This window comes from Fistularia commersonii, chromosome 27, assembly GCF_037954325.1.
Source record: "Fistularia commersonii isolate RoL2024-O1a breed Wild chromosome 27, RoL_Fcom_v1.0, whole genome shotgun sequence".
In the NCBI taxonomy this organism is placed as follows: domain Eukaryota; kingdom Metazoa; phylum Chordata; class Actinopteri; order Syngnathiformes; family Fistulariidae; genus Fistularia; species Fistularia commersonii.
Window position 1 is genome coordinate 6822192 of NC_141310.1, and position 12888 is coordinate 6835079.

Below are 12888 nucleotides of genomic sequence, written 5' to 3' on the forward strand. Positions count from 1 at the left end.
TCATCAGAGTTATGCTGAATTGTTTCAACCCCACCATCACCGGCCCCTGGGAGGGGTTTCACGACACAATCCTGTAGATTTCGCTTTAAATTCCACATGTTCCGATGTGTGACATTGTATTGCCGCACACACGGTTCACATAGAAGTTGAGATGAGGCGACTGACTCACTTCTCATATTTTCTTTTACCTAAATACAACAGTTAACAGGTCTCAGTTAACAGTTTTTTATCAGTTAACAGGTCTGAGTGAAATTTCAATCACCAAGAGATATAATTCTGCAAAGCTGATGTATAAATTAGCACCTTTGGGATGTCATTTTGAGGGTTTGGAGAAGTTAAGCGAAAAAAAAAATGTATATGTCAGAAAAGTCTTATTTCATTTTCATAATCAATTCTCTTTAATCGCCAAATGCACAATGTACATAGGAATTCGATAGCATCCAAATAGCAGGAAATTGAATAAGTTATGAGAAAAGGAAACATTAATTTGAGAATAACATGGAAAAAAGTACACATGTTGTCCTCAGGAATTATACACAATTTAAGTTGGATATATGAAATGATGAAACAAGATATAATCAAGGAATTATTGATCGATCGGCTGCTGTATCTGATGGATTAATGGAGGGAAAACACAGGCCAGAATAAACCGCGCCGGAATCAGCAGCTGTCCGAACAGTGGGTGAAGATCTAAGTCAGGGATCAGTTCGGGACCAACCTCTCTGCGTCGCCAACATCCTCCTCCTCTCCACCCATCTCCTCCTCCTCCTCCTCCTCCTCCTCCTCCCTCCCTGACATCCCATCGCTCCTCCGGTGCGCTCAAAAGCGAGAGCGCAGCCGGAGCGGAGCGGAGCGGACGGCGCGGCCAGCAGAGGAGAGAAGAGGAGGAGGTGAAGAAGAGGAGCTTCGCCCGGACATGTGCTGACCCTCCCCGGCCCCCCCTTTCCCCCCCGCACCGAGGCTGCTCTCCGTGCCGCGGAGCCGGTGTTCGGTCGAGAGGAGCGGAAGACAAACGGAGCGCTCGTTCGTCGCTGGGAGGAGGGACGCAGAGGAGGAAAGATTCCTCTAAACGCAGTTAGAGAGTCGGATGAGGAGAAGAGGAGAGCGGAGGGCATCGGATAGGCAGCACCGAGGAGTGAGTACCGCACACCCGATAACTTCCACCGCTAAGGCCCGGGGTGACACCGGGTGGCACTTCTCACCTCACCTCGCCACGCTCAAATAGAAAAAAAAACAAAAAACAAAAACCCCAAACTATTAATGTCAAAGTCATAGATGTACATCAACTAAATGCAAGCTCCGGAAAGAGCTATTAATCTCCTGAAGGCATTCTGAGAAATCCCCCTGCAAAGACAGCAGGTTCTCTTCTACAAACAGTGAAGTTTAGGCTCATTATTGACATGTTTTTTCAATTAAAAATTAAGAAATTCCTTTTTTTTTTTTTTAGTAAAAAATGTTGTGTGCCTCAAAAAAAAAAAAAAATCCTTAAACCAAATACAGTAAATGTCCAAGCCATAGCAACAGGATGTAAATGCTTTTTGTTTTATTTCTGGCAGATTTTCTCATTTTTCAAAGCCACACATGACTGGTGAAATGGAGTGCAAACTGACTTTGGCTTTGCAGTTTTTATTTGTGCACGTTTTTTCTGAGCATTCATACCTATTGTTCAAATACGGGGTTGAACATCGGAGGATCCCAGAAAATGCATACTTGGGGAACCGGCTCACCAGGCCGGCCTGCACTCATCTGCAAAACAAGGCTATAATACGTTTATCAAGCATGTTTATCAGAATGAAGTTGAAGATTCTGATGAGGGAAAATGTAGTTTCTTGCATGAAAGTGAAAGAATATTATGATCATTCCTGTTCTGGAAGGACTATCTATTCATTTCTCCTGCCATCAGAGGGCAGCTTGACTGTTGAGACGATTTTCCAATTCAAGTCAGAATTAAGTTCGAGATCAATGTTCAGCTCAGTTTAGCTCGTCATTGAGTCAATGGCTATTATTGCACCTATAGAAAGACTGAAAAGAGAGAGAGACACACACACACAAACACACGTATATAGTACATAGTACATGCTAATTTAGTCATGAAGTATCAACCCCAGATGTAATCAATTTTGGTGAATTCCATACATTTCACGTAAAATGCAGCACTGGGCAATGGATTTACACACTGTTAATAAAATCAGTTTGTCAAGTAGTCATTAGCAGCAAAAGTTAACAAGAAGTAGAGTGCTACCCAAGTAAATAAAAATGAAAAAAAAAAAAAAACTCGAATTATGGCCGTGTTGTAGAATAACTTTACACACTGAATCTTTGTTGGTCAAGGCAATAAAATCTAATGTGCTCAAAGTTATACTTGCGTTTTGCCAAGTTTACAACTTCTAGAATGAGCTGCTAACTACCGTGACCCCATTAGATATTGGCAGCTGCATGTTGCTGTGTTTTGGGAATGTACGTTCTTCAAAATAAAAGCGTTAGGTTGGCAACATAAGTCATCCTGTTGTTTTCAAAATAAAACTGGAAACCACCATTGGAGGCAAAAGTAGAGAATCTGACCCCTCAAGTTCCCACGTCAAACTTCTGTCTGCTGAATGTTTGTCTGGTGACAAATGCAGACGATATTTCTCTTAAAATCACATTTTCATTGAACAGTAGGAAAAAAAAAATTGGCCTGTGATAAATCCAAAAACAGTTTTACAGTGTTGAGATCTACAATGAATTTTCCCCCCCAAAAAAGAAGGCCAAACATTTAACAGGTCTTGTCTTGTAAAATAGCTCGGGTTAATATAATAATACTCTGCAAATCACATGAAGGACGTCAACACACACACACAAATGCACACACGTGCACACACGTACACACAGACTGATAATATACGGGATAAATAATTACTGCTTTAACACTCATGTGGGATTTTTTTGGTTAAGAATTGAAGCTCATTGTTTTCTCTGAAACCGAATTGTACTTTATTTGATTTTATTTTATTGCGCTTGGCTGTATCAAAGCTTTGCAGCCTAAATGGGGAAAAAAACAGGGTTGAGGATGACATGAGGCATTGTGCAGTTCATGCTTTTGCATGGATTTTAAAGGCCACAAAGAGGAGGGGTGCTTGATTGATTTTATAGGCTTCTAAAATTAATAACTAAATAGCCAGAGTAAGTGAGTAGCAGCAAAGGTTGTGTGAAAAATACAATTCAGTTTAATATTTTTGAAATATCTCATATAACAGTGGCAGCTCCAGACTTATTGGACCCTAAATCCGCCACTCACAACACCAAGCCCCGCCTCTCCTTCTCCACAAAGACCATCACGCTGACTCCCCGAGAGGAGAGCGAGGTGAGAGACGAAAGAGAAGAAGAGAGTGGTTATATAAGATTCTTACCTTCCATCTTCCCTTAACTTAACCTTTTGGCACTTTTTAAGTTATTTCAGGCCTGCCCCTGAGTGTATGTGGGTTCACTGATCAATTGAAGTGTTGTAGGTGGTTGCCACAGTGATGAAGAGGAAGACAGTGACAGCCCTCTTTCTTTTGGTGGTTCTGTACCTGGTGATGGGAGCAGCCGTCTTCAGATCCCTGGAACAGCCTCATGAGAGGTAGGAACGTAGGAACGAGATAGGGCTCACATCCACCCGCTGATCCCTGCTTCCTCAGCTAGACCGGTTATCGACCCTGTCTTCAAAATGCCACGTGAATACATGCATACTATCGGCAGGGGGTGGTGAATCATTGCTTGTGTCATCCAACTTTCTCAGGTAGTGGAGTGGGTTACTTATTAATTGCAATTAGTTCCAGTGGCAGGGCTCCCACATGTCATGGAAAATCTGGTAAACCAAAGGACCAAAGCTAACCAATTTCTGTGATAAAAGAAGAAGAAAAGAATACTATTGCATCAACATTGTCCAGTGTTACAGTCCGAGAGCTCAACAAAATCTGAAATTTGTTTTTTTTTCCCCATTAAATCCATATCATTCTGTTTTTTTTTAAATATCAATAAAAAATGATAATAATATGTGTCTCACAGGCTTCCGAGAAAAGTTCTGGAAATTATTTAGGAAAATGATATCTCGAAAATGGTTTTAACTCTGCAAGTCTCTCTGCAACTCTGCAATATTAATCTCTTGTCTTTCCCCCTTTCTCTCTCTCTCTTGCTCTCTCTCAGTGCCCAGCGTTTTGCCATCCTGTCTCAGAAGACGGAGTTTTTGGCCAGACACCCCTGTGTCAATCAAAGCGAGCTGGAGGAGCTGGTCAAGGTCAGAGGGATCTCACTTGCTTATCCCACATTTGTGGGATTAAAAAAAAAAGTAAACAAAACCAGAATATAAAGCCAGGAATCTTTGTTTTTAATATATATATATATATATATTTGGGCATTAAAATGTGTGTGTGTGTGCATTTGTTTGAGAGGAAGTGTGTATGTAAATATTTGTACTTTATAATTGTAGGCTATATATACACACACACATACATGTATGTGTATATATACATATATATATATATATATATATATATATATGTATATACACACACACACACACACATATACATGCATATACATATATATATATATATGTATATATATATATACACTTGTGTGTGTGTGTGTGTATGTGTACTCCCCTGTTAATTTTCTAGAGGTGGTGGTGAATGACATGATTGCCGTGTTTTTGCTCAGCTTAGTCACCATAACAGTTTGTTTTTCAGAGAATGAATAATTCATAAATGTGGTTGTTATCTCCTGAACTGACAGTTCTTTGTGTGAGGTAGATGATATCAAGCTGTAACTGCTTGGCATCGGGATCCAGTTTATACACACTGCTCTAAGGCGGTAGAGTTTTGGTTTCAGCACCTTGGACAGCTCCCGCAGCTTCGCGTCTCTCCAGACTACATTTTGAGTTAAAACTGTTCATATTAGAGTAGCTCAACTCTGCTTCCTTATGAATTATATTAAACAACAGCTGAATGATTCACAGTTTTCTGCAACTACAAAATTATCTTTTCCCTCAAAGATGGACTTTTGAGGAAACACTGTGTAATCCTAACATATACTTCTCTCACACACTTACTCTTGTCCTCAATCCAGCAAGTCGTGTCTGCTATCCGTTCTGGAGTGAACCCTGCAGGAACACTGACCAACCACAGCAGCCTGTGGGACCTGAGCTCCTCCTTCTTTTTTGCTGGGACGGTCATCACAACTATTGGTAGGAAAAACAAATACACACATAAATGCAAGCATTCAAAAACACAGGCCTTCAAACCTAAGCGTACTTGGAATTAGTTTGCCATTTGTGACAATGTGCATTCTTAGACTGTCATTATTCATACTCTCTCTGGAAATAGCTCTTATGGTCAGTTATGTAACATGAGGAAGCCATAAGAACTGGAGGAAATTTCTTTTGTCATCGATTCAATATGTTTCCTGGATATAATCAAACTAGCAGACGGCCCTACGCCCATGACCTAGCATTAAACCTGTCTGCGCATCCCATCCTCCCGCACCCCCGTAGAGATGTGTGTTGTCCTGAAAGAAGTTGATGAGCATCTCAGCACATGGACAAATAATTTCCAGCAAGATCGTCAATCTTTCCCTAAAACCCCAACCTGTTGCTCACCTGCGTTTAATTTTGTGTTAATTAAAGCACTGAAACAAAGCCAGTAAGCTGCATCCCAAATAAGTGATTAGTGATTTGAATTAGCAGGTTGTAAAGGACAAAGTGTTTTCTTGACATAAACTAAATACTACATCATATGGGTTGAAGTACTTTCCCGGTTTGTAGCATGTAAATTAATCTTTCATCACCATAAAGAATCATAAACACAAAATATTTTTCTTAATTTTTTGTATAAAAATAGAATACTATAATAGAATAATATTAAAATTATAGGTGCAAATCAGATCAGTATTGTTTTGTTTTCTGAATTAATTGCTTTGTTTAATTCACAAAAAAGTCAGAAAAAAATATGATTCTATTTTTTGTTTCACAAAATTCAATTATTTTCTTTGATTCAATGCAAAAATATTCACTTTACAGTCTATTTAAAAAAAAGGGAAACATTCAAGCTATTCACATTTGAGGACAACCAATTTTTTTGACATTTCCTTCAGAAAATGGAGTGGAAAGTTAATGTTATAAACTTTCTAATATTAATACCACATCTATCTACATCTATAGCTATATATAAAGCGATATATTTCTGCTCTCCTCAGGTTTTGGAAACATCTCTCCCCACACAGAAGGAGGACGAATCTTCTGCATCATCTATGCTTTACTGGGAATCCCTCTGTTTGGCTTCCTGCTGGCAGGTGTGGGGGATCAGCTTGGCACCATATTTGGGAAGGGGATCACCAGGGTGGAGAAGATGTTTGTGGTGAGTCTGGGGTAACATGCAGTTGTACTTAACACAAAGTGAACACACAGACATGAACATAGGTCTCTCATAAAATGACAGAGAAAGATCTCCCAATCTGATTTTTATAAATGGTTCATCTCCCTGCCAACAAGATGTGAAAAAAACATCATTGTGTTTACAGTCACTATGGTGGATACTATGAGTTCTTTATGCCACTACTTCTTGAACCTGTGAACGCTAGGGTTCCACAGTGGGATGCGTGAAGATGATATAATTTCATTAAGACAGCGGAAAAAGGTGCATTTGTGCCTGCTTGTGTTCGTGAATGTATCAGTGATTTATCTCCAGTAGTGTGAGACTGATGAATTATTCCTCAATGAAAACCAGAAAGGGGTTTCCTTTTTGACTGCACCTGAGAATGCTGCAGTAATGGTTAAAATGCTGATTAAAACATTTTGTGGTCAGTCAAAGTTGTGAGGGGGGAAAGTCTTCAAGGAATGATTCTATTCAATTACTATTTTACAATAATGAGAAAATTCATTTTTTAAACCTTCAGTCAGAAAAGTCATCACCTTAATATCAACAAGACATGACTCCAAAAGAGTGAAATAGTTTTAAAAATAATTAAAACAAGAAAAGTTCTCATTTATACTGCACTTTTGATTGGGAAGCACTTTGTAAATAGATGTATTTATAATTACACCATGAATAATTACAATCATTGATAACATTAATTATTGTAATTTTTATTATTAATAACAATAATAAACTGTCTGTTATACTTTTGATAATAAATTTGTAATGCTTTTTCAAACCAAAGCAAATTATGTCACAGTTCAATACCTAAGAATGCCTAAGAATTGACTTCTAAATACCACTTTTTTTTTTTTATATTTATATATTTTCACTCTCACCTTCCACAGTATATGTTATTTCTGACAACAAGGTAACATGACATTTGTAGAATTTTAGTAAAACGTCTTATTCGAACAAGGATGCTCCAACACGTAAAGGGTTGGACTCCAGAAGTATGAACACTGGAGGAAAGGATTAAAGTTTGTGTATTGCACACTACTGTGATGACAAACAAACTAAACAGATAACATTTCAAATGAATAAACATCTCTCCTGTCTCCCCTGCAGCAGTGGGACATCAGCCAGACTAAGATCCGAGTCATATCCACCCTGCTGTTTGTGCTGTTCGGCTGCTTGCTGTTTGTGGCGCTCCCGGCAGCCATCTTTAAACACATCGAGGGCTGGTCTGCTCTGGAGGCTCTTTACTTTGTAGTCATCACACTGACGACCATCGGGTTCGGGGACTTTGTAGCAGGTACAAAAACAGCAGAAAAAAAAAAGGCTAAGACTCTTTGAATCCCCTTCATCCGTCTCACAGAGTAACCCTCCCTGTCTGTGTCTAGGTGGATCGGAAATTGAATACTTGGACTACTACAAACCTGTGGTCTGGTTCTGGATTCTGGTGGGACTGGCGTACTTCGCCGCCATCCTCAGCATGATTGGAGACTGGCTGAGAGTCATCTCTAAGAGGACCAAAGAGGAGGCACGTCATTTCACATCTGCTTTCTGTTATGGCAAACAATAAAAAAATGAAAGCAGCCAATCAGTTCTGAGGAGCACTGAGAGACAGTCGTCACTTTATCCCATATAAAGAGCCTGTCCAGCTTTATAGGGGATTTATTGCATTATGTCTTGGTAGGAGTTTCCCTATTTGTCATGTGTATGTCATATTTGTACTGATAAAATATAGATTAGGGTGCAATATTTAACTAATGTACTGACATAAATTCTGGATGGCCATCACACTTGTAGCTATTAACGAATGTTACATAGATTTACAAGACTCGGGGTCAGTTAAAGGCCCCCCCAGCCCCATCTCCCTCGCAGAGACAAAGAGGCTCTGCTGCTCTGGTCACAATGCCAATGTCCCAGCTATAACTTATGACCTCTAGCACATAACTTTGTTTAAGTGATAAGACTGTTTTCTGATCCAATTGAGAGACCAATCTGAACACACACACACACAAACGCGCGCAGTCTCGGGCGATTACAGTGAAACTCTGCAGAGGTTGAATCAGTCACAATGGTGTGATCAATGGTGTGAGAATATATCCAGATTCTAAATATAGCACAGGTTATGCAAATGAATGTAGTTGTCTGGGGAGGAGAAAAAAAAAGGAGGTCTGTGCATGTGTGTGCATGTGTGTGCATGTGTGTGCATGTGTCCCGATGCTCCTCGTGGCTTCTCATCCTGAAGTCCTGTGGTGACAGCTTAGATAACCCTGATCCTGTGATATAACCAGTTTGAGATAAACTGGTGTCAATATTGCACACAAAAAGTTTTCTCTTTTCTCTGAACTGATACCAGACTGCAGATGTGCTCCGAGGAATGTTAATGTTGCATTAGAGAGCGTAATTCTCGAGAAAAAAAAAGAAGTGAAATGTTCTTCCTCTTATCAGTCTGGACTGAAATGTCCTCGGGATGTTTAACCGCCTCTTGTCAACCGACCAATAATCTAATCTGATTTCATTATGTGATTCCTGATTTCAATATATTTCATATATTAGATGTGAAAAAGGACATTTTGAGGTGAAATATTGATATCTAAAACAAAAACAAAAGTAATTATATTAGAGTTATATTCAATTATATTCAGTATGTGTCCGTAAATTTGTCAGCAGTCTGGTTTTACCGTAATGCTCGTCCAACTCCTAAAGAGCTTCTCGAGATAACCTATCCTATATATACAAATATTTCTACCACTCAACTTGCACTTTTTGTTTTGCTCAATCTGACGGTTCAAACTGTATCGCTCTGCATTTTTTTTACTTAGTCTACTTTTCTGTTTTTCAGGTGGGAGAGATCAGGGCTCACGCCGCTGAGTGGACGGCGAACGTTTCCGCAGAGTTTAAAGAAACTCGCCGACGTGTCAGCGTCGAGATCTACGATAAGTTTCAGCGGGCGGCGTCGATCAAACGTAAACTATCCTCAGAGCTGGGCTTCAGCGCCGCCCCCGAGCTCACGCTGCCCAGGAAGTCCGTGTCGGCCAATTACAACGACGAACGAGAGAAGAACGAGAAGGAGGCCGTGCTGCAGGGCTTGATGACGCAGCAGAGCAGGAACGGCAGTCTGTTTATGAACGGTTTGGATCTGGAGAGAGGAGAAATCTCGATTATAGAGCAACTCAAGTAGAGAGACAAACATCTTTCTCGACAAAGGCTCTCTTGTGCAACATCTGGCTGCGAAACATCGTGTAGCATCAGCGCTGAGAGCAGAGTTGTTACCGTTTTTTTATTCTGTGATCCAGTAATTATCAAAAAGATGGTGCTTTGTGACTTCAGCAGGGACTTCTCCACCCCCCTGCAGGACAACTGGAGGAGCTGCAGGGAAACTTCATCGAGTTGGATTGTTAGCAGTGGAAATTGTCCTCCTCGCCGCACTATGCTGAGACAAAGTGCGGGGAGGAGAAATTTAAAGGAGTTCATCTTGTTGCCTCGATGAGCTCCCGGAGCAGGTAGCTCCAAAGGCTGGTTGTCGCCTTTCATACTCAGACTAACATCTATTTGGCGACTGAATGAGAATTTATTGCCGCAAAGGCACATTAATATTAAGTTGTATTTCCATGAGACAGGAGGGAGTTAGGATAACCCTAAACCCTGCTTTGCAAAGACAGAGCTGCTTCCCTGGACTAACTTTTGGGTTTAATAGTTAAGGCAAGAGTTTCACAGGGAAATCAGACCTAAGGACAACATATTTTGTTGTAATTTGATACCTGGATGTAGAACAACACTGACAAAAAAAACAACATTTCCTTATTTACAAAAATATACAATGATGGTTGAGGAAAGGAAGTTAGAAAGAAAAAAAAAAGTCTGTGGGGACAAAATATGGCTACGACTGTTTTCTTTACTCACAGCAGGTCTGTTACATTTACATTTGACTCCCAGTCCCCTGAATCGGCAGACATAGCTGAAAAATAGGTTTTCTTATTACACCTTATTCATACTTTTATTGTCGCCAGCAAAAAAACAAAACTGTAGGCCATTTTTAAATATCAATATACATATATACACACATATATCTAATGTAGGATTTTTTAAAATTAATCACGCAAAGCCTCTTTCCCAGCAATCAAACGCTTATCACTTCTGGTCCTTCATCCGTTTTAAGCAGGTTTTTATTGACAGCCATTAATCACAATTGTTGATTGTTGAATGTTTGGAAGTAAAAGCCAGGACCGAAGAGCAGCCTGGTTTCTACTCTTTGCTATACATCTCTCTATGGAGGTGATATCTTAACACTTTGATACTATGATTGAAGTACCATAGTAGACTTTGCATTTTCCACTAACTCTCTGACCCTCAATGTTGTTTTTTTTTTATGAGGGAAACTTTAGTGCCAATAAATAAGGCGCTGTGAGGTTTTTTTGTTTGTTTTTTTTTTTTTAAATGTGGCCGTGCCTTAAACTCTTTACTTTGCCAAAATGCTAAGCACAAAACACTGTGAGCGGGATAACTGGCTGGACAAGTGGTTAACGTGCGACAGTGTCGTGAGTCACCAAACTGTTGTGGTATAGTTTTGCATTTTTTGTGTTGTCAGAAATAATTTGGTTTACTTCAACTGAGGAAAATTATGCGTTTCAGAAACCCAGTGCTGTTGGTATGAACTTTTTCCAACCAATCAAATTCAACTGCTCTCACTCAGGATACTGGATAGGCTTTGAGCCACGTGGTGACAAACCTCTGAGTTTATGTGATAATGTTGTTTGAAAGACTCAGTGGATGAAGAGATGCCATTTTGGATGCTGGAAGCTGAGAAGCGTTGGTATTTGATTCGGTTGGTCACGAGCCTTAAAATGTTTATTTCTGTGGGACAAACATCTCAGCTCCTGCAAGTGTGATAGCCATGAGATGGTCAAGGTTTCCTAGATCTGAATCTTACAGTTTTCTCACCTGTGTCGCCTTTGACCCCAAATTACAGCATGGATTTTTGCTTCATAGTTTAAATTTGTTTTCCATTGTATTTTGTTTACCCGTTTTAATAGATGACTGGCACAAAATGAAAATCAAAACTGAGGTGGTTCTCTTTGACGCATCTCATTCATCTAATTTAAAGTCACTGGACAAAAAGGCTTCAAATATTTTGACTAAACCTCCAATTCAGAGAGAAAATTTAATTGTCAGCTGTCTTTCAACCACACACATGGAAGCTTCTTACACCTGCAGTTCAAACTGCGCTTTGATTTAACAGTTTTTCAAAGAAACAACATGCTTGTGCAACAAACTTTGGGTGTTTGGTTAAGGACAACGTGCAGACGGGGCATGGTGTGCCATCGTCTCAAGAGACAATCAACGGATACATTCATTTTTCATACATACTTTCATCTAAAAGCCAGATGACCAAGTGTTGGGGATTAGACTAATAACCGAAAAAGTTTTTTTTTTTTTTTGCAAACTAACTTATCTTGTAGACCTGGACGTCAAACTACTTAACAATATTAGAAGAGAGGTACTTTATTTCAAACTGACGCTTTATGAATGGTTTAGAGCATTTCTAAGGAGTTTATAGATCCACATTAACTCAGACCAGAATATGGAGTACTAATGTAGACCAGAAACCGCAGTGGCTGTACACCATGGTGGCCGGTTGGACTTTCTGCCTTCTCTTTTTGCTGTCCAGTTTGTTAGAAAATATATGACAGTGTTTCATAAAGTATTTTTAGCTGCGCTAAAATGAACATTCTAACTTTGAGAGAAGTTTCTTCTCTTCTTTCTTATTTTTTCCTGACTATTTCATGAAGGCATTTTCAATAGCGAATATTTGAGCTTTTCAATTATTTCTACACTGATGTCGGTGTGTATGAATGTCTGTAGAGCCTAAACACAGTGTAAGAAATGTTTTTGTACAACATAAAGCTTAAAAAAGAAGGACATTTGGTTGTGTGTTGGGTCATTCATTAAAATTGATATTTGACGCTCAATAATAGCAATGTTGACGGGTTTTGACATGTTTTCAGAATGGTCTTCATTCCAACAATTTTCTCAATTTCTACTTGCAAAAATTAGTCGCTATATTAGAGAGAATGTGCAGTTAGGACCAAATTGACGTCACACTTCTTGTTGCCACAAATGTGATGTCATCCTGACTAGACAGCCATTTATCAAGTAATTGGAAGCGCATTTATCAATGGACTCATGTTTTCTGTTCCTCCCACACAGTTCACAGGCGATGAACCACCGAGTGTTGATTAAACTTCCTGGATGGTGGAGGGTTCAGATGAGAGTGACATGCTAGTGGCTCCAGGCATTGTGATCCATGAGGGGACGTTATGAAAACAGGAAGTGCAGACCAGAATCAACACCGCGCAGATTTACCTCCTTTGTAAGAGCCGTACCATCAGGCAGCAGCAACGGAGAGAACAAGGACCAGTCTGGGCTAGAGACACAAGTGAAATGGAAAATAAAATATATAAATTGGAGATTGGAAAATTAATAATTCAAGAGGCAGAGTAGTTAG

At 39.6% G+C, this 12888-nt stretch overlaps 1 protein-coding gene across 1 annotated transcript; it reads left to right on the forward strand.

The window, feature by feature from the left end:
* The first annotated feature begins 999 nt into the window (after window positions 1-999).
* On the forward strand, window positions 1000-12362 carry kcnk2a (potassium channel, subfamily K, member 2a). Its single transcript, XM_086175231.1, has 9 exons — window positions 1000-1135; window positions 3237-3343; window positions 3489-3601; window positions 4168-4258; window positions 5089-5206; window positions 6214-6374; window positions 7500-7686; window positions 7775-7914; window positions 9226-12362. Coding segments are annotated over exons 1-9 (1257 nt in total). The 5' UTR covers window positions 1000-1134; the 3' UTR covers window positions 9565-12362.
* The last annotated feature ends 526 nt before the right edge of the window (window positions 12363-12888 follow it).

Bases quoted from the DNA above. Each gene is read 5' to 3' on its own strand.
- kcnk2a (XM_086175231.1), top strand. The intron at 3,344-3,488 runs GTGAGAGACGAA...GAAGTGTTGTAG, and splicing joins CTCCCCGAGAGGAGAGCGAG to GTGGTTGCCACAGTGATGAA. The intron at 3,602-4,167 runs GTAGGAACGTAG...GCTCTCTCTCAG, and splicing joins CTGGAACAGCCTCATGAGAG to TGCCCAGCGTTTTGCCATCC.